The 23,394-nt window shown below is 48.3% G+C and overlaps 1 protein-coding gene across 1 annotated transcript; it reads left to right on the top strand.

The window, feature by feature from the left end:
* Window positions 1-4,682: 4,682 nt before the first annotated feature.
* Window positions 4,683-5,428, top strand: LOC138419073 (large ribosomal subunit protein uL16). The gene has a single exon (XM_069551225.1). It carries the CDS (start codon window positions 4,719-4,721, stop codon window positions 5,361-5,363), a length of 645 nt encoding a protein of 214 aa, XP_069407326.1. The 5' UTR covers window positions 4,683-4,718; the 3' UTR covers window positions 5,364-5,428.
* The last annotated feature ends 17,966 nt before the right edge of the window (window positions 5,429-23,394 follow it).

Genomic DNA, 23,394 nt, shown 5'->3' with positions numbered 1-23,394 from the left:
CTCCATAAAGGCAAGTTTGGTCCACCCCTCTATTGCCAGCACCTAGCACCAAAATACTTAGACAATGAATGCAAGAATGACTGCTTGCCATATGATGCTGATGAGCTTTCCATTACACTGAGAAAACTTGAACTGGTAAAGATTTAGATCCTACTTTGCAAAGTTAATTAAGGATTTGCCTAGCTATCTATATTGGCAAGATTAAAATCTTTGCAGTCCAAAGTGCTTAGTTAGTCTTTTTTTTTTTTTTTCTTTCAAACAGGCCACAGAGACAATGAAATTGACATCAACCACAGCGTTAACTGCTGGTCTGGCCCCTATTAAGCAAGTAGGTGGCTGATCTGCCAGGCTGTTTAATTTTCGGCCATCACACCCCCAGAGGGTGGAGGGCCACCCATTAATGACAAAGACAGGGAAATTTTCCTAGCAATTGAATGAGTCAATCCTGCATTCTTCTGCACAGCCCAATACCCAGACTGAGCCGTAACATAATCAGAGAGAATTAACTAGCCTTCCAGCTCTCCTCATTAAATGATGGAAATGTGCTGTATCTTTTTGCAGTAGCCTGCTTCTCTCACAATTTCCCTTCCCGCAGCCTGACTACAATTTTACTGTGTGTGAAAAATGACTTGGAATTGCAACAGGACTGCAAGGGAGCAATGATTAAATTTGTCCCCACAATTAATGTGGCTGTGATTGGCAGAGGGGAGGGGCAGGAGGGCTGGAGAAGGGGTGTTAAGGAGCAGTCGACAATCAATGGTGGGAAGGTGACCTGACAACCACCGTCTTCTGCCATTGTAATCAATATCACTCCAGCTTCAGCAAGCGCCTCTCAATCTACACTGCTTCATCTCGATAGAGTCTATTCTTGTATAAATACCTTAAATAAATAGCGCGAGGAGAACACCCAGGGATACTTTAAATTACATCCATATCGTACGAAGGCAAAAGCGAGTTCCACTGGGGAGAATCTGTCTCTCAGAACCAAACAAGCTTCTCCTTTAAAAACCTCATAATTGGATATTTACACACTCCGAAACTTTGCATGTAGGCTGCAATCCCGATTATCATAAGCATTTCCAATTTGACAGAAGCCGACTACGGTGAATATGCAAGCTCTTCTAATTTCCAAGGCGGGCTAACTGGAGATGGTGTGGACCGATGATTTATCTGTTTGTGATTTGAATAGGATAATGCCTGGAGCGTCTCGAAGCCAGGGCTATTTTCTGGGAACATGTGTTGTCTTGAAACTCTGGCTGACACTCTTTAGGAATCATAAAGATGATAGGAGCCAAGATTTTTTGCTGTTGCAGGGTACGCCTCCTCCCTTCAACCGGGAAGGGGAGGGGAGGAGGGTTCTGTAGAGCAGTTGTGCTGTGGACAACATCACAGCCCCGTGGATGCAGGTCCGGTTTGCAGACCGGTGAGAAGCAGCATCAGTTACATGCAGATCAATTTAATCACAAACACCAGAGCAGATGGAAAACAAAGGCACTCCCGGAGCTGCTGGTGATGCCAGGGAGGCAATGACACTTAGGACCCCACTTGAAAACAATCTTATTGATGAGAGCCCCCTGTTGGGATAGAATCCTGGACTACTGGCCTCTCTGCTGCTAACGTGTAGGGTGAATTTGCCCATCTTTCTGTGTCCGCTGCTGCCATCAAGGCTGTGTCGCCTGGAGTCCAGACTACCCGGAATACTCCTGGGAGCAACCCAGCCCATCCCTGCTTCTTTCCCACCCCCTATCCATCCTTCAGAGCACAATCAAAGAGGTCTTTTAAAAATTATCCATCAGGTCTTGGTGCTCTTATATATAAAACCCTCTGTGTCTTCCCACAGTGCTTGGAGTGACCAGGCTTCTCAGGAAGTGGCCCCTATCCACCCTTACCTCTCCAACCCCTTGTAGGCTACTAGCCTGCGCAATCAGCTGTGCTCCTGAACACTCCAAGTTTATTCTGACCTCAGGGTTTTCGCCAAGGCTGTGGCACCCTCCTAGACTGCTCTTGTGCCTCCCCTGGGTCTTCAAATGCTGGACTGTGATGTGATGTGATGTATCATTACGTAATATACCATACACGTAGGCTTCCCTGGCGGCTCAATGACTGCCAATACAGGAGATGCAAGAGACATGGGTTTGATCCCTGGGTTGGGAAGATCCCCTGGAGAAGGAAAAGGCAACACGCTCCAGTAATCTTACTTGGAAAATTCCATGAACAGAGGAGCTAGAGCCCTTGGGGTCGCAAAGAGTTGGACATGACTGAGCACACAAATTCCTTCCTTCCTATATCATGCACATGTATATCTATGTATCTCTGTATTACGCCTAGAGATATCATCTTTTTAAAGATTTTTTGATGTGGATCATGTTTAAAGTCTTTATTGAACTTGTTACAACATTGCTTCTGTTTTTATATTTTGGGTTTTTGGCTACAAGCCACGTGGAATCTTAGCTCCTTGACCAGGGATTGAACCCACACCCCCTCCGTTGGAAAGAAAAGTCTCAACCACTGGACCACCAAGGAAATCCCTATGAACAGCGTCTTATACCTGCTTCAGCTCCAGTGTTACCTCCTGAGAGAAGCCCTTCCCAGACTTCCTACCCAGTTCATCTCCCAGCTCTTCCCTCCATGACTCCATAGCCAGTGCCTGGCACACAGTAGGTGCTCAGGAAATAGTGAGTGAATGAGCTCCAAGAAGGAAGCTCAGTGGCTAGACACCCATTTGCCCTAAGTCCTGGTTCCACTCATTTGACTCAGTTTCTCCACTTGTAAAATTATGACCCACCTGCCATGGAACTCCTTGAGCAGATATGCTAGCCGTGTTGAGCAGCCACTGCCAGGCCTTTGCTTCTGCTATTTCTGCCTTCTGCCTCCTTTCATATTTCAAGCCCTTTGGAGACCCAACTGAAGACCCACAAGTCTATATCACTCTCACCATCAAGGTATCCGGTCCATTTAAGAAGGTCTAGTCCTCAAGCTTCCAAAGCTCTACCTAGAGCAGTCCATGGGCCCTTCCCTGCCTCCATCTCATTTCATCCATTTGAGAAGAGCCTTCATAGGTGAAGGTGGACTGAGCTCCAGTGTTCCCAGTGAAGTGAAGTCTCTCTGTCATGTCTGACTCTTTGCAACCCCATGGACTGTAGCCTGCCAGGCTCCTCTGTCCAATGGGATTTCCCAGGCAAGAATACTGGAGTGGGTTTGCCATTTCCTTCTCCAGGGGATCTTCCCGACCCAGGGATCAAATCCGGGTTTCCTGCATGGCAGGCAGACTCTTTACCATCTGTGCCATCAAGGAACCTGAAAGCCTACAGCACCCCAGTGTGCCCAGGCAGTCTCAAGTACTATCCAGGCCCGACCCTGCTTAGCTTCTGAGATCAGATGCAACTGTGCACATTCAGGGTGGTTTGGCCATAGACACAGTGTTCCCAGAGTGGGGACTGTTCTTCTTTCTTCTGGACCCAGCTTGCTGAAAGGAAATAGAATCATATGTAGTCACACACACACATACACGCACACACACAGTCCCTGGAACCCCAGCTGCCCAAGCAGCGCCCCTGAAATCCAGGCATGTACAGGTCCCTGAAGCTCCCACACTGTGCAGTGCCCACCCTCCACAGAACAGGAGGTGACCTGCGATTCTGGTCATGAGCTACCAGAAGAGGAAGTAGCCTCAGCAAGCTCAGGAGAAAGGAGAAAATTCAGTGGCCACCAGGTACCAAGGAGGAGGCCTCACAGATGAGGGGCTCAAAATGTGACCAGAGGCCTCTCTGCAACCTCTCTGCAGAAGAAAGCAAAGTGGGAGACCCAGCCCAGACTGGGCCCCCTTTGTAGCACTTGAGTTCCCATGGGTCCGGGCAACCACCAACAAGCCCAAAGGGCCTGTGCTCGGAGCTCCTGGCTATTTCACAGTTGGAAGGTCTCCCCAGGAAGCCCTGGTTGGACCAGTTTTCTCATTTACCATCCAGAGACTCAGAGCCACCACCCTCTTTCCCCGTAGTAAACACCCAGCTCTGGCTGGGCTGCTTCTGTTCTCAGGGTAATTGACCTAGTTACCTTTCTCCTATCTTTCCAAGGAGGCTTCACCACTTCACTTCCTCTAAATTTCACCATTAGGGATTCATTCCTTTGTGCTGACCAGATGCAGTATTGAAATGTAGATTGCATGGGGATGTTCAGTCTGTTCCTGTGCATGGGAACTCTTCCTGTGAAGAAAAGAGAAGAACGCAAGTTTAATTCCTGGCAGGGCATCCCCTCCAAAGGTAGGAAGCAGTGCCCATTATGGGAATGAGAGCTTGCCTTGTGAGTTGCAGAGGAACTTTTACATCTCAAGAGACAAATGTACCATCACCGTGTGTGTGTGTGTGTGTGTGCGTGTGTGTGTGTGCTAACTCACTCCAGTCGTGTCTGACTCAACTCTGTGCCACCCCATGGACTGTAGCATGCCATGCTCCTCTGTCCATGGGATTCTCCCACTGCAGAGTGGGTTGCCATGCCCTCCTCCAGGGAATCTTTCTGACCCAGGAATCAAACCAGCATCACTTACATCTCCTGCACTGGTAGATGGTTCTTTACCACTAGAGCCATCTGGGAAGCCCATTCTTCTATGTGTCCTATATGTCACCATTAGGGATTCATTCTTTTGTGTTGACCAGGTGCAGTATTAAAATACAGATTACGCTCTCTCCCTTTGGCACGCCACTGAAGATCCTGGTGTCGCCATGGGCCGCCGCCCCGCCTGGTGTTACCGGTATTGTAAGAACAAGCCATACCCAAAGTCCCGCTTCTGCCGAGGTGTCCCTGATGCTAAAATTCGCATCTTCGACTTGGGGCGTAAGAAGGCCAAAGTGGATGAGTTCCCACTCTGTGGCCACATGGTGTCAGATGAGTATGAGCAGCTTTCCTCTGAAGCCCTGGAGGCTGCCCGTATTTGTGCCAACAAGTACATGGTGAAAAGCTGTGGCAAAGATGCTTTTCACATCCGAGTGCGGCTCCACCCCTTCCATGTCATCCGCATCAACAAGATGTTGTCTTGCGCTGGAGCTGATAGACTCCAGACAGGTATGCGCGGTGCCTTTGGAAAGCCTCAGGGCACAGTGGCCAGGGTCCACCTTGGCCAGGTCATAATGTCCATCCGCACCAAGCTGCAGAACAAGGAACATGTGATTGAAGCCCTCCGCCGGGCCAAGTTCAAGTTCCCTGGCCGCCAGAAGATCCACATCTCTAAGAAGTGGGGATTTACCAGATTCAATGCGGATGAATTTGAGAACATGGTGGCAGAAAAGCGACTCATCCCAGATGGCTGTGGGGTCAAATACATCCCTAATCGTGGTCCCCTGGACAAATGGCGGGCCCTGCACTCATGAGCATCAGCGCTGTCCCCTCCTTAATCATGCTCACCAATAAATGCTATTTCCTGTCAAAAAAAAAATACAGATTAATTGGGGGAAGTCCATGCGTCATGCTTTCACCACATGAAGGGAAGAAGGCCATGGGTCAGTGGTTCTTGACCCTGGCTATATGTTAGAGTCACATGGGACATGCTTCAGAATATCGAAACTAAGTCTCTTGGAGACAGAGCCTAGGCATCCAGAGTTAGGAAAAGCTCTCCAGGTCCTTCTGATGCAATATGAGTACCGAGCACTACTTCCCCAGGCAAGTCTTCACCTACTGAAATGTACCAGGAGACACACCACTGACTACTCTTTGTGGATTGCCCACAGAGAGGCCAGGGACTGTTTAGTCTGGGGGCTGCACCACTCTCTCCCTTGGCTGAGCTCTGTTGTCTGGCCAAGGATCTGGGCCAGGTGTGAGGTGGATGCCTCAGTCTACCTGTGGTTTCTCAGTTTTCCTGGTGTAGGGACTGTAGAAAGGACTCTGGATTCTATGGAGAAGAGAAGAACTGGCTGATGATAAGTGAGCACAGATGTGTAGCCAGGACACTGAGCAGAAAGATGCCTGGCAGATGGGAAGATGCTCTAACTCAGAAATCAGGAGTAAGTAACAAGCATATTCCAGTCCTCACTGCCTCAGCCCACAGCAGGCCTCAAAGGATCCAGGGAAAATGAAAATTAATGGTGTGGGGAAGTAATCAGCGGTGAGTCCCACTTTTGTTAATAACCACCCTCCATCATGGGTAGAATGAGACAGAACATTCATTCAAGGCCAAGGTCACCTTGAGAAAGGAGGGCAGGAGCCTTTGAAGGGTCTCTCTCCAGCCTGGGGCCTCACCAGGTCATGGAAGATGGTCTCAGAAATGCGCTGTCCTTTTTGAGCTTTCCTGACCTGAGATGGCTTTAAAGACTGGCTCCACTGATAGAACGAGAAGGTCCATCAGGTCCCTGGCACTAAGCGGTCAGCCCTGCCCACTGCCCCACGCCTCTGCCTTTGCTCCCAGGATTCTTCCACTCTCCTGTCTTTAACCCCACCCTTCTAGCCCCTGCTGCCTTGTCCCCACTACCTCTGTGTGTGTGTGTGTGTGTGTGTGTGTGTGTGTATACTCAGTCATTTCAGTCATGTCTGATTCTATATGATTCTATGGACGATAGCCCACCAGACTACAGTGGATGGGATTCTCCCCATGGGATTCTCCAGGTAAGAACACTGGAGTAGGTCGCCGTGCCCTCCTCCAGGAGATCTTCCCCATGAAGGTATTGAACCCACATCTCCTGCATCTCCTGCTTTGGAGGCAGATTCTTTACCCACTGTGCCACCTAGGAAGCCCCCCACTGCCAGAGTCATCATGAAAACAGAGATGCTTTGAGGTCAAAGCTGCAAGCAGGTGGGGCAGTCATCAGCCTCTGCCCCCTACACTGCCTCCCAAGACCTCCACATCTAGTCTGGCGATACCATCTCACTGCCAACCACCCCCAACCTGCCAGCTACCTCAAAAATCACAAGGCCCTGTAGACAAACATCTCTCCCGGGGTGGCTCTTCGTTTCCAAAACCATTTTCTTTTCGTATGTGCTTACTCAGCCTCCCCACAGTACTGTGTTGCCTGGTGATGGGAGAGATGAGCAAACAGAAGCCTCCCATGGTGGGTCTTTGATGTGTGCTGTTGGGAGCTGGGAGCAGTTCAGGGCCCGCCATGGACCCTGCGATGTGGCTCATCTAGCTCTTGCAGGCATGGAGCATGTTGGTTAGCCTATCTATGAGGTCACAGGTCAGCAGGGAAAGTGAAGATTGTCTGCTATTTCCCACGTGCCATGCACCCGGAGGAGGCCTTTACACATGGTATCTCATTTATTCTGCACACCAAGCCTTGGCTAAGTACATACAGATTCATCATGAAAGCTTGGATTCTGGAGCCAGCCTGCCTGCCACTGACTAGCTGTGTGTCCTCCAGCAAGTGACTTAGTCTCTCTGGGCTTTCGATACCTGCAACTGATCTATAAAATATAAATAACAGCACCTTGCAAACATGGTTGCTGTAAAGCTTCAGTTAGCTCTCTCTAATAGAGAGAGAGAGACAAAGAGTATTTAAAACAAAGCCAACCTAACTGTCCATCAACATAAGAATGGATAAAGAAGATATGGTCCATATATACAATGGAATATTACTCAGCCAAGAAAATGAAACTGAGTCATTTGTAGAGACCTGGATGGACCTAAAGACTGTCATACAGAGTGAAGTAAGTCAGAAAGAGAAAATCAAATATCATATATTAAGCGTATATATGGAATCTGAAACAATTGGTATGAAAGATCTTATTTATAAAGCAGAAATAGAGACAGAGACATAGAGAACAAATGTTTGGATACCAGGGGGTAAAGGGAGGTGGGATGAATTGGGAGACTGGAATTGAAATGCATACAGTACTCTGTATAAAATAGATAACTAATGAGAATCTCTTGTATAGCACAGGTAACTCTGCTAGGGGCTCTGTAGTGACCTAAATGTGAAGGAAATCCAAAAAAGAGGGCATATATGTATGAAAGTGAAAGTGAAAGTGTAGTCGCTCAGTCTTGTCCGACTCTTTGTGACCCCATGGACGGTAGCCCACCGGGCTCCTCATCATGGGATTCTCCAGGCAAGAATACTGGAGTGGGTTGCCATTTCCTTCTCCAAGGGATCTTCCCGACCCAGGGATCAAACCCAGGTCTCCCACATTGCAGGCAGACACTTTAACCTCTGAGGTATAACTGTAGCTGGTTCATTTTGCTGTACAATAGAAACTATACTCTAATTAAAACATTTCTTTAAATAACATTGCTTCTAATAGAGAACACAAACAAAGCCAAGAGTGTTAGTCTGCTCAGGTTGCTGTAATAAAATATATAGACTGGGTAGCTGAGACAACATAAATTTATTTCTCATAGTTTCAGAGGCTGGGAAGTGCAAGATCAAAGTGCTGGCCAAGTTAGCTCCTGGAGAAGCCTCTCTTCCTGGCCTGCAGACAGCCACCTTCTCACTGTGATCTGGCCTTTCTTCTGTGCTCACAAGGAAAGAGAGATTCAATGTCTCTTTTTCTTCTTAGAAGACACCAACCCTTGGGACTTTTCTGGTGGCCCAGCGGTTCAAGAATCTGCCTTCCAATGCAGGGGACATAGGTTCAAGCCATGGTCAAGGAACTAAGATCCCACATGCTGTGGAGCAACTTAGCCCAGATACTGCAACTACTGAGCTTGTGTGCTCTGGAGCCCACAGGCCACAACAGAGATCCTGTGTGCTGCAACTAAGACTCAATTCAGCCAAATAAATAAATAATAAGACACCGAACCTATTGGGTTAGGGCCTCACCCTCATGACCTCATTTAACCTTAACTACCTCCTCAAGAGGCCCTATCTGGAAATAGCCACATTGCAGTTAGAATTTAAACACATAAGTTGGGCAGGGAGACATAACTCAGTTCAGATTAGCAGGCACACAACGTGTTCTATGAGTATTACCCATGTGCATCATAACCATCATTACCCCAGTTCACATGAGAACCCTGAGGCCCAAGAGTCTACAATACTCATGTATAAATGTGGTAGAGTCCAGATCTGAACCCAGTCCCTGGCAGAAGCCAGATGCTAAATGAGTGACTCTTCCCGCCAGATCTCATGGGCTCTTATTCCCTGCCAGGTACCCTCTTGGACAATGGCCACTCCCATGGGCACTCAAGAAGCAGTCATACTTCTTGGCCAGCAAGCCAAGATTGTCAGGTTGTGGGTAGGGGCTGGGTGCCAAGCCCAGTGGACCCATGGCTCAGGGAAATGGAGAAGGTCTCCCCCTTCTTTGTCCACCCTCCCAGAACCTTGCATCTTTGTCCTGATTCCTTTTCTAGCCCTATGTTAGCTGCTTGCAAGGTAAGGCCAGAATTTGGTCCGGTAGGAAAAGAAAAAGAACTTCAGCCACAATCACTGTTCCCTATCAGTGAGGCTCTGATCCCAAGAGCTAAACAAGGTTGACCTGAACAAAATTCTCTCCTTATTTAATTGTACTGGAAAGAGCCAGGCACTTCCTCTGTCTCAAAACTAGACTCTGGTGGTAAGTTCTGTTGCAGACATCTGCCTGCCCAGCACACCTCCCATTCTTCTGGAAACAGCATCTGGGGTTCCACCCATCACACATTCGGTCCATGTAGTTTGATGGGGCCAACCCTAAGCCATCATGTGACCTCAGCCTGACCCATCTGAGCATCACATCTCTCTGGATACTGCGATTGACTCAGGTATATGTGCCATGTCCAAATCTAGGCAAACCAGAGTAAGAAAGAGTCAATTCCAGGATCATCATGACTGTGATCAGGGAAGAAATACTCTCTTCACTGGACTTGTGCCTGAGGGCACAGAGGGACAGCCTGGAGCAGCTGGTCACCATCTTGCTACCATGAGAATGAAGCCAAAGAGGGGCAGCAGAGCTGAGAGAGGCTAGAGGAAGGATAGAATCCCAATGACAGTGCCTTAGCCCCTGGATAGACCTGTGCCTGAAGACCGTTATAGCCAACTAAGGCAAAATATTTCCTCTCTTACTAGTCTGACTTGGGTTTGGGTAACTAGCAAAAATTAAAAGGCCATTTGAAACAGAGGGAAGGAGAAAGGAATTAGAAATTCTGAATAGGGTCAGAGGGGATCAGGAACCAGCTTGCTCCACATGCTGGAAATGAGAGTCATGGCTTCTTCAGCACCAGCTTTTCCAACATTACTTACCCCCAATCCCCAGGAGAACCTTGAGAGGTGGGCGTGCTATCTCCATTTTACAGATGAGAAGACTGAGGCTCAGAAAGATGAGCTGGAATTTGAGCCCACCCAATTGGAAGGCTTGTAGGCAAGGAGCAGGGGTGGGTGCCAGGGAGCACACCTTCCCTCCTGGGAAGTGGTGCTTGGCGTGGCCTGGATCAGTGGTGCCTGGGGTGGCCTGGCCCCTGCTCTCTCTGCTGGGCCCAGAGTTCGCGACATCTGGAAACCTGCACTTGCTAAGTTATGGCCTCACTTAACCAAAGTTTGTCAAAGGGCACCCTGAGAGAAGAAAGTCTTATCTCGCCAGAGCCCTGCGAAAATCCCAATAAGCCCACTGCGAGCTGGAGATTGAAGTGCGATTTTGGCATCTCTCCTCTGGTGTGGAAAGAGATTACACTGAGTCATATTTCAAAAAGGCAAGCCTGACACAGTATAATCTCTGGTCTTAACTCCCCCTGACCTTGAGAAAGCGGCAGTAAAGTAGAGGGGCTGGAGCACCAGGGAGCAGAGATTTAGACAATCAGGGAGAAGCCGGGCGGGCAGAATCCCATCAGACCCTGGTGGGGCAGCGATGCTGCGGCAGGGACCACTCAGGAGCCTGTTCAGCAGGGGAGGTTTTCCAGTTCCCTCTTCCACCACCCCCATCAGTGACTGACGGGCAGTCTCATCTTCCTGGGACTCACCGCCCCCCCCAGCTCAGCCCCTTCCCTAGCCCTTCACTCGTTCAAGCCCTGAAGGACCCACCATGACCTCCTCTCATCTCTCCCCAACATCTGCCTCCCCCGACCCCACTCCCGGCTTTTTCCGGTGACAATAATGAAGCTGAAAATGTCGCCAGAAAAGGCATCGATCTGTTTATCTATCACTTGCTAATCAAAAGTTTCCTGCCTCCTGTTAAAATACCAGTGATTTCCTTTGCGGAATCAAACAGGTCTACTCTCAGAGCCTGAGCGCATCAGTGGGGACAGTTTAATTACCTCCTTCAACGCTCCTTCCCCGAATGCCAATCTTCCCTGGGTTACACAATGAACACACATTGGGGGGAAGGATTAAACCAAAAAGCAGGAACTGACTCATCACGGGGCATCTCGTGTGGAATCAGGCTTCCCTGCCGTGCCCTCCAGCCCTTTCCAGGACCCAGGCATTCCCGAGTATCTACCTGAGGAATTACAGAACAGTCCCGGGGGGCCCATTGTTTTATCCTCTGAGTCCCTTTAATCACATAATAAACGCCATGGTTAGACCATGGGCTTTTGAGTCAAAAAGTCTGGTCTAACATTCTGGTCCTAGCTCTGGCCACTTAATTTCTAGGAGCCTCCGTTTTCTTGCATGTAAAATGGGAATGTTAAATACCCATATAAAGGACTGCTGAGGAGCTCAAATCAAATGAAACAGGCAGCGGATAGACTCAGAGGGTATTATGCTGAGTGAAAATGTCAGACAGTTCAGTTCAGTTCAGTCGCTCAGTCGTGTCCGACTCTTTGCGACCCCATGAATTGCAGCACGCCAGGCCTCCCTGTCCATCACCAACTCCCGGAGTTCACGCAAACTCATGCCCATCGAGTCAGTGATGCCATCCAGCCATCTCATTCTTTGTCGTCCCCTTTTCCTCCTGCCCCCAATCCCTCCCAGCATCACAGTCTTTTCCAATGAGTTAACTCTTCGCATGAGGTGACCAAAGTATTGGAGTTTCAGCTTTAGCATCATTCCTTCCAAAGAACACCGAGGGCTGATCTCCTTTAGAATGGACTGGTTGGATCTCCTTGCAGTCCAAGGGACTCTCAAGAGTCTTCTCCAACACCACAGTTGAAAAGCATCAATTCTTCAGCGCTCAGCTTTCTTCACAGTCCAACTCTCACATCCACACATGACCACTGGAAAAACCCATAGCCTTGACTAGATGGACCTTAGTTGGCAAAGTAATGTCTCTTTTTTCAAATATGCTGTCTAAGTTGGTCATAACTTTCCTTCCAAAGAGTAAGCGTCTTTTAATTTCATGGCTGCAATCACCATCTGCAGTGATTTGGGAGCCCCCCAAAATCAAGTTTGACACTGTTTCCACTCTTTCCCCATCTATTTGCTATGACGTGATGGGACCAAATGCCATGATCTTCATTTTCTGAATGTTGAGCTTTAAGCCAACTTTTTCACTCTCCTCTTTCACTTTCATCAAGAGGCTTTTTAGCTCCTCTTCACTTTCTGCCATAAGGGTGGTGTCATCTGCATATCTGAGGTTATTGATATTTCTCCCAGCAATCTTGATTCCAGCTTGTGTTTCTTTCAGCCAGCCCAGAGTTTCTCATGATATACTCTGCATAGAAGTTAAATAAGCAGGGTGACAGTATACAGCCTTGACATAGTCCTTTTCCTATTTGGAACCAGTCTGTTGTTCCATGTCCAGTTCTAACTGTTGCTTCCTGACCTGCATATAGGTTTCTCAAGAGGCAGGTCAGGTGGTCTGGTATTCCCATCTCTTTCAGAATTTTCCACAGTTTATTGTGATCCACACAGTCAAAGGCTTTGGCATAGTCAATAAAGCAGAAATAGATGTTTTTCTGGAACTCTCTTGCTTTTTCGATGATCCCACAGATGTTGGCAATTTGGTCTCTGGTTCCCCTGCCTTTTCTAAAACCAGCTTGAACATCTGGAAGTTCATAGTTCACGTATTACTGAAGCCTGGCTTGGAGAATTTTGAGCATTACTTTACAGAGAAAGACAAATGTAATATCACTGATATGTGGAATCTAAAAACTACAACAAGCTGGTGAATATAACAAAAAAAGCATAGACTCACAGATACAAAGGACAAACTGGTGTTACCAGTGGGGAGAAGGCGGGGTGGGGAGGGGAGTGCAGGGGAAATTAAGGGAGATGAACCATTACGTATAAAATAAGCCACAAGGAGGGAACTTCCCTAGGGGTACAGTGGCTAAGACTCTGGGCTTCCAATGCAGGCAGCCAGGGTTTGATCCCTGGTCAGGGAACTAGATCCCACATGCTGCAATTAAGAGTTCAGATGCCAAAACTGAAGACCCTGCATACTACAGCTAAAACCCAACACAGCCAAATCAATTAATTAAATGTCTTTAAGGTAAAATAAAAATAAACAAAAAATAAACTACAAGGATATACTGTACAACACAGGGAATATAGCCAATACTTTATAATAACTATAAATGGAGTTTAACCTCTAAAAATTGTGAATCACTGTATTGTACACAGGTATCTTATATAACATTGTACATCAAGTATACTTCTATAAAAGATAAATTTTAGAAATTATTGATAATCCTACAAAAATAAAACAGGCAAGCCTTGATTATCGTGTGAGATCAATTAATGAGCACTGCTATTATCCTTATTCCAATTTAAATAGATCAACAGATGTTTATAACAGATGATATCCTGTTTTATTTTAAATACACCACTAAACATTTACACTTTTTTAAAATCTAGGATGTTATTATAAAATGTGATAGACTGTCTTTATACATCATTGTATGTTCAGTGCCTAGAACAGTGCTGCCCACAGGAAGAGTTCATAAATTTGGATAATGGTAATTATAGCAAGCACAGGGAATGACGCATGGCCACACATATGACCTCTCTTCCTGAAGGCCTGACTCTGCCGTGAGCAGATGAGCAAACATGGTCCCTTACAGGGATGCCGACTCAGATCTCCGCAGCCCAGACTTTAACTCCTAAGCCTTCCTGCAGGAGGGCGCTGGCGACATGTATGCCCACTGACAACATCCAACTGGCCCACTTTACAGGGACTACCAGGGTGGTGGACATCTCCACCCTCTCCTGATGCCGAATTCATTTGCCAGGAACAAATGACTATTGTGTGATGCCATTTATACACATAAGAATCAAGCTTAGATTTTAGATTTTCAAAGAAGCAAATGATAACATGTTTTTGTTTTTTGGCTGTGCTAGGTCATCGCGGCTGTGTGCGGGCTTTCTCTAGCTGCAGTGAGCAGAGGCCTCTCTCTAGTTGCCGCATGGGGGCTTCTCGTCGTGGCGGCTTCTCCTGTTGCAGAGCATGGGTAGCAATGTGGGGGCTTCAGTAGTTGTGGCTTCCGGACCCGGCTGCCCTCAAGGCATGTGGAATCCTCCCGGACCTGGGATTGAACCTATGTCTCCTGCTTTGACAAGAGGATTCTTAACCACTGGACAAGCAAGGAAGTCTGATAACATCATTTACAAAAATCGAGAAAGATAATTCCCCTCTTCTATCTGGAAAAATCAGAGAAGGCAATGGCACCCCACTCCAGTACTCTTGCCTGGAAAATCCCATGTATGGAGGAGCCTGGTAGGCTGCAGTTCATGGGGTCACTAAGAGTTGGACACGACTGAGTGACTTCACTTTCACTTTTCACTTTCATGCATTGGAGAAGGCAATGGCAACCCACTCCAGTGTTCTAGCCTAGAGCATCCCAGGGATGGGGGAGCCTGGTGGGCTGCTGTCTCTGGGGTTGCACAGAGTCAGACACAACTGAAGTGACTTAGCAGCAGCAGCAGCAGCAGCATCTGGAAAATACCAAGGTCCTTGGTGCTCCTTTCCCTCCTCCATCACCCCCAGGTCTTCGCCTCTCCGTCTCTGTCTCTGTCTCTCTCTCTTGCACACTTGCCAGCTCTCTTCCTACGCTGATAATCTCACACCTTCCCATGTGGATGGAAACTGGGTTTCCCCTGCAATTAATCAACTGTCCCTGATGCCATGCTGGGCTCCTCAGTCAGAGAACCAGCCAGAAGCCATGTCCCCAAATCGCTGACTCTTTTGTTGTCAGTGACATCAGGAAGCATGACCTTGCTTGAAGGTTAAAATCTTCAACCTCAGGGGGTGGGGGCCTTTCTGTGATGGTCCCATCAACAGGCTTATCCCTGTGGCAGCTTCCTATCTTTCCATGAGTGTCCTGAGTGATGTCAGCAGGAGAAAAGAGGCTCTCCATCCATTCCTGGGCACTCCCTGCCAGCACCCTGGAGCACAGGGGACCTCTCCTGTGGACGCTCTTCCAATCACAATGCAACTAGAGGGAACCTGAGACGCACTGGGGTTATCCACTCCCCACACTAAGACTCTGATGAAAAACCTAGATGTATTATTCTTCAAGGTCTTTTCTCCAAAACATCATATATCCCCATCTATGAGAACTAGGAGGAAGACCCTTTTTGGAGACTCTACTAGAAGAGGTTAAAATGGTGCCACCCAAGTCAACAAATATGCATGGAGGGTCAGACTCACATATGTACTTACAGCCAGGATCGTGTGCATACGTGCAATGGTGATGACCCTCAGAAGTCCTGTGGGGGAGCGGACAACTCAACAGGCAATTACAACACAGCACGAGACATCTGGGAAGGCTGGGGATGGCAGGACGCAGAGGGAATTTTCAGAAATCAAGCAGGGCTTTGTGTGGAGGAGGGGTTTGGCCAGGGAAATGCAAGGCGTGCAAGGGCAGAGGGTAGGAAGAGTCAGGCCACACTGGACTGGTGAGCTGTGTTGCAGAGTTCCTCTTGAGGTCAATGGCGAGTCATCAAACCACTTTAAATAGTAATGCAATCTTATCTGAACTTCACTTGGGGCTTCCCTGGTGGCTGAGATGGAAATGAATCTGCCTGCAATGCGGGAGACTCCGGATGCAATCCCTGGCTGAGGAAGGTCCCCTGGAGGAGGGCATAGCAACCCACTCCCCACTCCAGTATTCTTGCCTGGAGAATTCCAAGGACAGAGGAGCCTGGCGGGCTACAGTCCACAGGGTTGTAAGGAGTCAGACATGGCTGAGCGACTAACACTTTCTTTCACGTGGGGTCACAGGGTGGGTATTTGAGAAATGACCCCAGGAGTCTGATGGTTTGGCTCCTGCAGTGCATTCTCTTCCCATAACTGACACACCAGTCTAGTGAGACGGCATCACGGCTACACGGGGTCACCTGGACTCTCTGCAGCCCCATCTCCCTGGGCTCGCCCCTCTCCTTCTGGGCTCCCTTCCCCTCGGTCTGTCTTTTCTCCCTCCCACCCTCTGTCCTCTGTTCCTTCTGGCTCTGTCTCTCTCCCTCTCCCACACCCTCTCCCCCGCGTCTTCATTTCCACCATTTCTCTGTTCTCAGCCCGCCTGGATTCCCCACCTTTCCCGAACCTCTGGTGGCCGCAGACACAGGGAGCTGGATGTCATTTATTTGTGTGACCCCCCTCCCCGGCCCCGCTGTCAGCACACACACAATTCCCACCCAGCTCATAATGTAAATATGACCTTTCTGATACTCATTATCAATTAAAGGAACAAATCCCCTTCTCTGAGAGCACTCCAAGCAGCGCCGGAGACCTTTCCAGGCAAGAGCACAAAAGGGCCTTTCACGTGGGCTGCCAGATCGGCTATCTGCCATCCCTCGGAGGCCTCGGGGCTGGGTGGGGAGACCCGCACAGACGGGGCGGGCCTGCAGAAACAAGTGCGGCTCGAGGCCCCTCAAAAATCCTTGTGTCTGTGGACTGCACCGTGTGGCCAATTCCCCGGTCAAACCACGGTGAGTCAGAGGAAAGGCAGGGAATGCCAGCTTTCTGTTCCTTCTTCCTTCTGTCACCACAGCAGACACAAGTCAGGCTTCTCCTCAGGCCTCTGCTTGCCCAGCTCCGGCCACTAGGGCTTCAGTGGGCATGCTTCGACCCATCGAGAGAGTTCCTTAGCTCTTCTGGCTCATGGGCTAAGCGCCCACTTTCAGCCAAAGATGGATCTCAGCCCATGGATGGAGCAGCTCCGGGATCCAAATACAGGCACCTTGCAAATAAATTTAAAAAAAAAAGAGTTTACATATTTTATATATATTTTTGACAGTGGGATATCTGGCACGAAACTGTACCCAGGCGGAACTGGGCAAGGGACAGGACAACCTGCAGGATGGAACATGGGCTCTCCAGAAGGTGGCCGCTTCCCACGGCTGCATCCCCAGGGCCTTTGTCCCACATTTCCCTGACACCCCAGGCCCACAAACCACCCAGGAAGAAACCCTTTGGACAACACCCGACCTGCAGGGCTGTCACAGCGGTGCCTTCACGGCTGCTTAGGGAGGGGTGGCAGTTCCCCGACACGCCCGTGACGTGCCGGGGGGCTAACCACACCCGTCTGGACGCATCTGGGATCATGCTGTGTGCATTAGAGGCACCGACTCATGCCAATGGCATTGGGCACAGTGGTCGTCCCAGTCTGGTTTCCATTCCTAGAGCAACTCACCCACGGGCATCCACAGGAAGAGGGAGGAGGCCAGACTGCTGGGGCGAAGGGCACGGTCGGTCGGCTGGGGAGCGACAGCAGACAGACGGAGGGAGGGAGAGGAAAACTCAGCACCCGCGGACTGTTAGACAGTGCGGCCTCGGTGGCTGGAATGTGGTGAGCTGAGGCCCAGGGTGGCTTGTGTTATTGACTCCTGACAACCAGAGGGGTCTCAGAATTCAACCTGATGGAGAGGAGGTTACTACTCACTACTTGAATCAGATCGTCTTCTGTACCACCCGGGCTACAGCGCACGGGGATTCCAGGGTGTACCCTGGTATCTGCCCCTGCCTCTCCTTTCCAGGGATGGAAAGCCAGGTCCACAGTAGCCAGTCCTTTAAGAGCTGATCTCCAGAAAGGCCCAGGCGCCCCACAGATGTGCAGCTCCAGACCTCCAGGGGGCCAGCCCTCCAGACTCCAGGCCTCCCTCCCTCAGCATCCGGCCGCTTTGGACCTTCCCTCCAGGATGAGATGCTCTCTGGTGGGGCCATAAGGCAGTGCAGGGACACCACAAAGGCAAGGCCAAGCCGGGCTAAGAGGAGGGGTCAACACGGGTTGGTCCACAGTGCCTAAGGGACACACTCAAACACACACACGCACAGGAGCCAGGGGGTGCGGCTGACAAGCTTGCCTAAGTAACATGAGCCCCTCCATCTGGCCGTCTTTATTTAAAAGGCCTCCTTATTTAAAATGCAACACATAGGGACTTCCCTGGTGGTTCAGTGGTTAAGACTCCACACTTCCAATGCAGAAGGCCCAGGTTCAATCCCTGGTAAAGGAACTAGATCCCACAACTAAGACCAAGCGTAGCCAAATAAAATGTTTTTTAAATATGGTATGTATCTGGGGGTAAACAAGGGGAAAGAGACCCTCTCCTCCATTCCCCTACCTCGGGGCAAGATTTTCTCCTGTAAGAGGACTACCTGCTCACCCTCCTGTTACAACTCTGGCACCTCCTGTCATAATGTATCTCCCTGGATTCAGAAAATTAAGAACAAAAGCCGCCTATGCAAATACACAGCACCAGGAATGTACCCTATGGATAGACCAGCCAAAATTTTCCAAAATATCTTCATGGCAGCATTACTTACAATAGCAAAATAACTGGATACAACAGTATGGTCTGATACCAGAACCTGGTTGAGTACAGGATTGTGTATCCCAGTCATTACAACAAACAAGGGCCAGGCAAGAAAAGCAGTGCATCTCAGGCCCAGCTCCACAGAGCCCACAGGCTGGCGGAGGGGAGGCTGGGTAACAATAGCCAGGCAGGACAAGTGAGCCTGGGAGGAACAGACCGGCCGGCCTGGAGATGAAAGACATTTCCTAGCTGCTCTTGCTTCCACCTCTTCCCAGTTATATATGCTATCCTTTTTAAAAACTATTTAGTTTATATTGGCATATGCTGCTGCTGCTAAGTCACTTCAGTTGTATCCGACTCTGTGTGACCCCATAGACGGCAGCCCACCAGGCTCCCCCGTCACTGGGATTCTCCAGGCAAGAACACTGGAGTGGCTGCTATTTCCTTCTCCAATGCATGAAAGTGAAAAGCGAAAGTTAAGTCGCTCAGTCGTGTCTGACTCTTTACTATCCCATGGACTGCAGCCTACCAGGCTCCTCCATCAGTGGGATTTTCCAGGCAAGAGTACTGGAGTGGTGTGCCATCGCCTTCTCTGATATTGGCATATAGCCAGTTAACAATGTTGTGATAGTTTCAGGTGGACAGCAAAGGGACTTAAGTCCAGTTCAGTTCAGTCACTCAGTCGTGTCCGACTCTTTGCAACCCCATGAATTGCAGCATGCCAGGACTCCCTGTCCATCAACAACTCCTGGGGTTCACTCAGACTCATGTCTATCAAGTCAGTGATGCCATCCAGCCATCTCATCCTCTGTCGACCCCTTTTCCTCCTGCCTCCAATCCCTCCCAGCATCACAGTCTTTTCTAATGAGTCAACTCTTCACATGAGGTGGCCAAAGTACTGGAGCTTCAGCTTTAGCATCATTCCTTCCAAAGGACACCCAGGACTGATCTCCTTCAGAATGGACTGGTTGGATCTCCTTGCAGTCCAAGGGACTCTCAAGAGTCTTCTCCAGCATCACAGTTCAAAAGCATCAATTCTTTGGTGCTCAGTTTTCTTCACAGTCCAACTCTCACATCCATACATGACCACTGGAAAAACCATAGCCTTGACTAGACGGACCTTTGTTGGAAAAGTAATGTCTCTGCTTTTGAATATGCTATCTAAGTTGGTCATAACTTTCCTTCCAAGGAGTAAGCGTCTTTTAATTTCATGGCTGCAATCACCATCTGCAGTGATTTTGGAGCCCCCCCAAAAAGTCTGACACTGTTTCCACTCTTTCCTCATCTATTTGCCATGAAATGATCTTCATTTTCTGAATGTTGAGCTTTAAGTCAACTTTTTCACTCTCTTTCACTTTCCTCAAGAGGCTTTTTAGTTCCTCTTCACTTTCTGCCGTAAGGGTGGTATCATCTGCATATCTGAAAGTGAAAGTGAAGTTGCTCAGTCGTGTCCGACTCTTTGAGACACCATGGACTGTAGCCTATCAGGCTTCTCCATCCATGGGATTTTCCAGGCAAGAGTACCGGAGTGGGTTGCCATTTCCTTCTCCAGCAGAACTTCCTGACCCAGGGATCAAACCCAGATCTCCTGCATTGCAGGCAGACGCTTTACCCTCTCAGCCTCCAGGGATTAATATTTCTCCCGGCAATCTTGATTCCAGCTTGTGCTTCTTCCAGTCCAGTGTTTCTCATGATGTACTCTGCATAGAAGTTAAATAAGCAGGGTGACAATATACAGCCTTGACATACTCCTTTTCCTATTTGGAACCAGTCTGTTGTTCCATGTCCAGTTCTAACTGTTGCTTCCTGATCTGCATATAGGTTTCTCAAGAGGCAGAATTTCAGAATTTTCCACAGTTTATTGTGATTCACACAGTCAAAGGCTTTGGCATAGTCAATAAAGCAGAAATAGATGTTTTTCTGGAACTCTCTTGCTTTTTTGATGATCCATTGGATACTGGCAACTTGATCTCTGGTTCGTCTGCCTTTTCTAAAACCAGCTTGAACATCTGGAAGTTCCCAGTTCATGTATTGCTAAAGCCTGGCTTGGAGAATTTTGAGCATTACTTTACTAGTGTGTAAGATGAGTGCAATTGTGCGGTAGTTTGAACATTCTTTGGCATTGCCTTTCTTTGGGATTGGAATGAAAACTGACCTTTTCCAGTCCTGCGGCCACTGCTGAGTTTTCCAAATTTGCTGGCATCTTGAGTGCAGCACTTTCACAGCATCATCTTTCAGGATTTGAAGTAACTCAACTGGAATTCCATCACCTCCACTAGCTTTGTTCATAGTGATGCTTTCTAAGGCCCACTTGACTTCACATTCCAGGATGTCTGGCTGTAGGTGAGTTAGACATACATATACAGGTATCCTTTCTCCCCCAAACTCGCTTTTCATCCAGGGTGCCACGTAACACTGAGCAGAGTTCCCTGTACTGTACAGCAGGTCCTTGCTGGTAACCCATTTTAAATATGGCAGTGTGTACATGTCCATCCAAAACTGCTTAACTATCCATCCTCCCCCGGGAACCATAAGTTTCTTCTCTAAGTCTGTGAGTCTGTTTTGTAAATAAGTTCATTAGTACCCTTTCTTTTTAGACTCTGCATGTAAGGATGTCAGTGGTGGGAATATCTCCAGGTTATGAAGAATATGGTATCAGCATGTAAGATTACTCCTCACGGATATTAAATATTCCTTAAGCCAAAAGTTCAACTACCAATAAACCATGTTTCCTTCTGAAGAAAATACTACAGTCTAGGCAGGGGCTAGAGAATGAGTCATTTTAGTTAATACATTAACTATTTATTATCTAGGCATTACATTGAAAAATTACCTGGAGGTAATGTTTAAAGCCCTAAACTTAATAAGACAATAAACATTTCTTATCTCACATAGTTTCTCCAGGTCAGGAATTTGAGAGCAGGTCCAGGGGTTCTTCATGAGGTTGCAGTCACCAGGAGGTGTGCCTGGGGTTGGAGACTCCATTTCCAAGGCGGGCAGGAGGCCTCAGTTCATCACCACGTGGACCTTCTCCACCAGGCTGCTGGAGCAGCCTCGCAACACGGCCGCCAGCTGTGCCAGAGCAAGTGATGCCAGCGGAAGTGGGATGAGAGCCAAGTGTCTTGTATGTCCTGGCCTTGGAAGCTGCACACCATCATTTACATAATATCCTTCTGGTTACACAGGTCATTTCTATGGAGTATGAGAGGGGATCACTGAAAGGCATGCGTACCAGGAGGCAGGGATCACTGAGGGTCATCTTTTCTCTTTTGGCTGTGCCACATGGCATGCAGGATCTTGGTTCCCTGATCAGGGATCGAACCCATGCTCCCTGCAGTGGAAGCGAGGAATCTTAACCACCCCAAGGGAATTTCTCATTGGGGGCCATCTTGAAGACTGGCTACCATAGTAACTAACATTCATATTCAGTAACCCCAAGGACCCCCATCTCTGACTCTACTCCACCTATCACTGGCCCCCAGACCCCCCACTTGCCCCACAAAGATTCTCACTTGCTACCATCTCTCAATTCCTTTGGGAACAGAAGAAAGCATCAGTTAACTTATCCGCTTTAATAAAACAATGCCCACCTATCATCCTGTATTAAAGGTCCAAGGGGATCTGACATCCTCTCTTATCTTGTTTCTACCATTTCTCTTCTGCCATCTGCAATGACCTGAAGATCCCTAAATATGGACAGTCACCACCCCACTCCAAGCTGTGTATTTGTTAAAACTAGCTGTGTGATCTTCGACCGGCTTCTTAACCTCTCTGGGCTTCTTTCTCCTTATCTGTAAAATGGGGCTAATAAAGAAGCTGCCTTTCTGAAGTGTTATGCGGATAAAATGAGATTCCATGTGTGGAGCACTTAGAATGCAGCTGGCATGGAACAGGCACCATTAATCTTCTCACTCCTGTTACTCTGTCAACATCGTATCCTTCTGGAATCCCCTCTCACCAGCTCTGCTTATCAACATCCTACCCTTGGATCTCCTAGCCTCCCCAGGCAGGAGTGAGACCCCACTCCCCTGCTTTCCAGAGCCCATTTCCACCTTCCTCAGGCTGGTGACCTTCTGCCTTACAACGCCCAAGAGTCCCCTCATCTACATTCCTGATTCTCCCTCACTCCTCAACCCACACTGGCTAAACTGTCAGCCCCTTGGCACTGTCTCGAGTCCTTAACGCACAGCGGCAGTGCATGTGATTTACGCTTATTAGATGATCAGTAAGCACGCGCTGAAAAAGTCATTAGGGGAGTTTCTCTGATAGACCAGTGGTTAAGACTTCACCTTCCAGTGCGGGGGCTGAGGGTTCTATCCCTGGTCAGGGAGCTAAGACCCCACAGGCTTCATGGCCAAGAAACCAAAACACAAAACAGAAGCTGTATTGTAACAAATTCAATAAAGACTTTAAAATAGTCCACATCAAAAAAAAAATCTTTAAAAAAAGTAATTAGAGAACTGAATTTCCCTCAAAAGGTGAAACTTCTGTGCTACTTCCATTTTCCTAGAGCCTGTTTCTTCAGTTATAAAAAGGATAAATCATTCTTTAATCTACATAACATAAATTTTACCATGTTAACCCTTTTTGAGTGTCCAATTACATACATTCAACTCACAATTACTGTACAGTCATTGCCATCATCCTTTTCCATAACCCTCTGTCCCATTAAACAGTAACTCCCCACCTTTCCCTCCCTGTAACCCCTGGCAACCACCATTCTACTTTCTTTCTCTAGGACTTTGACTCTTCTAAGTACTTCATATGAGTGGAATCATACAGTATTTGCCCTTCTGTGTCCAGCGTGTTTCACTTAGCATGAAGCATTAGTCACTAAGCCATGTACTACTCTTTGAGGCCCCATAGACTGTAGCCCATC

The sequence above is a fragment of the Ovis canadensis genome, chromosome 14 (assembly GCF_042477335.2).
Source record: "Ovis canadensis isolate MfBH-ARS-UI-01 breed Bighorn chromosome 14, ARS-UI_OviCan_v2, whole genome shotgun sequence".
In the NCBI taxonomy this organism is placed as follows: domain Eukaryota; kingdom Metazoa; phylum Chordata; class Mammalia; order Artiodactyla; family Bovidae; genus Ovis; species Ovis canadensis.
Note: the sequence above shows the minus strand (reverse complement) of the source record. Positions and strands in the feature narration are given on the sequence as shown.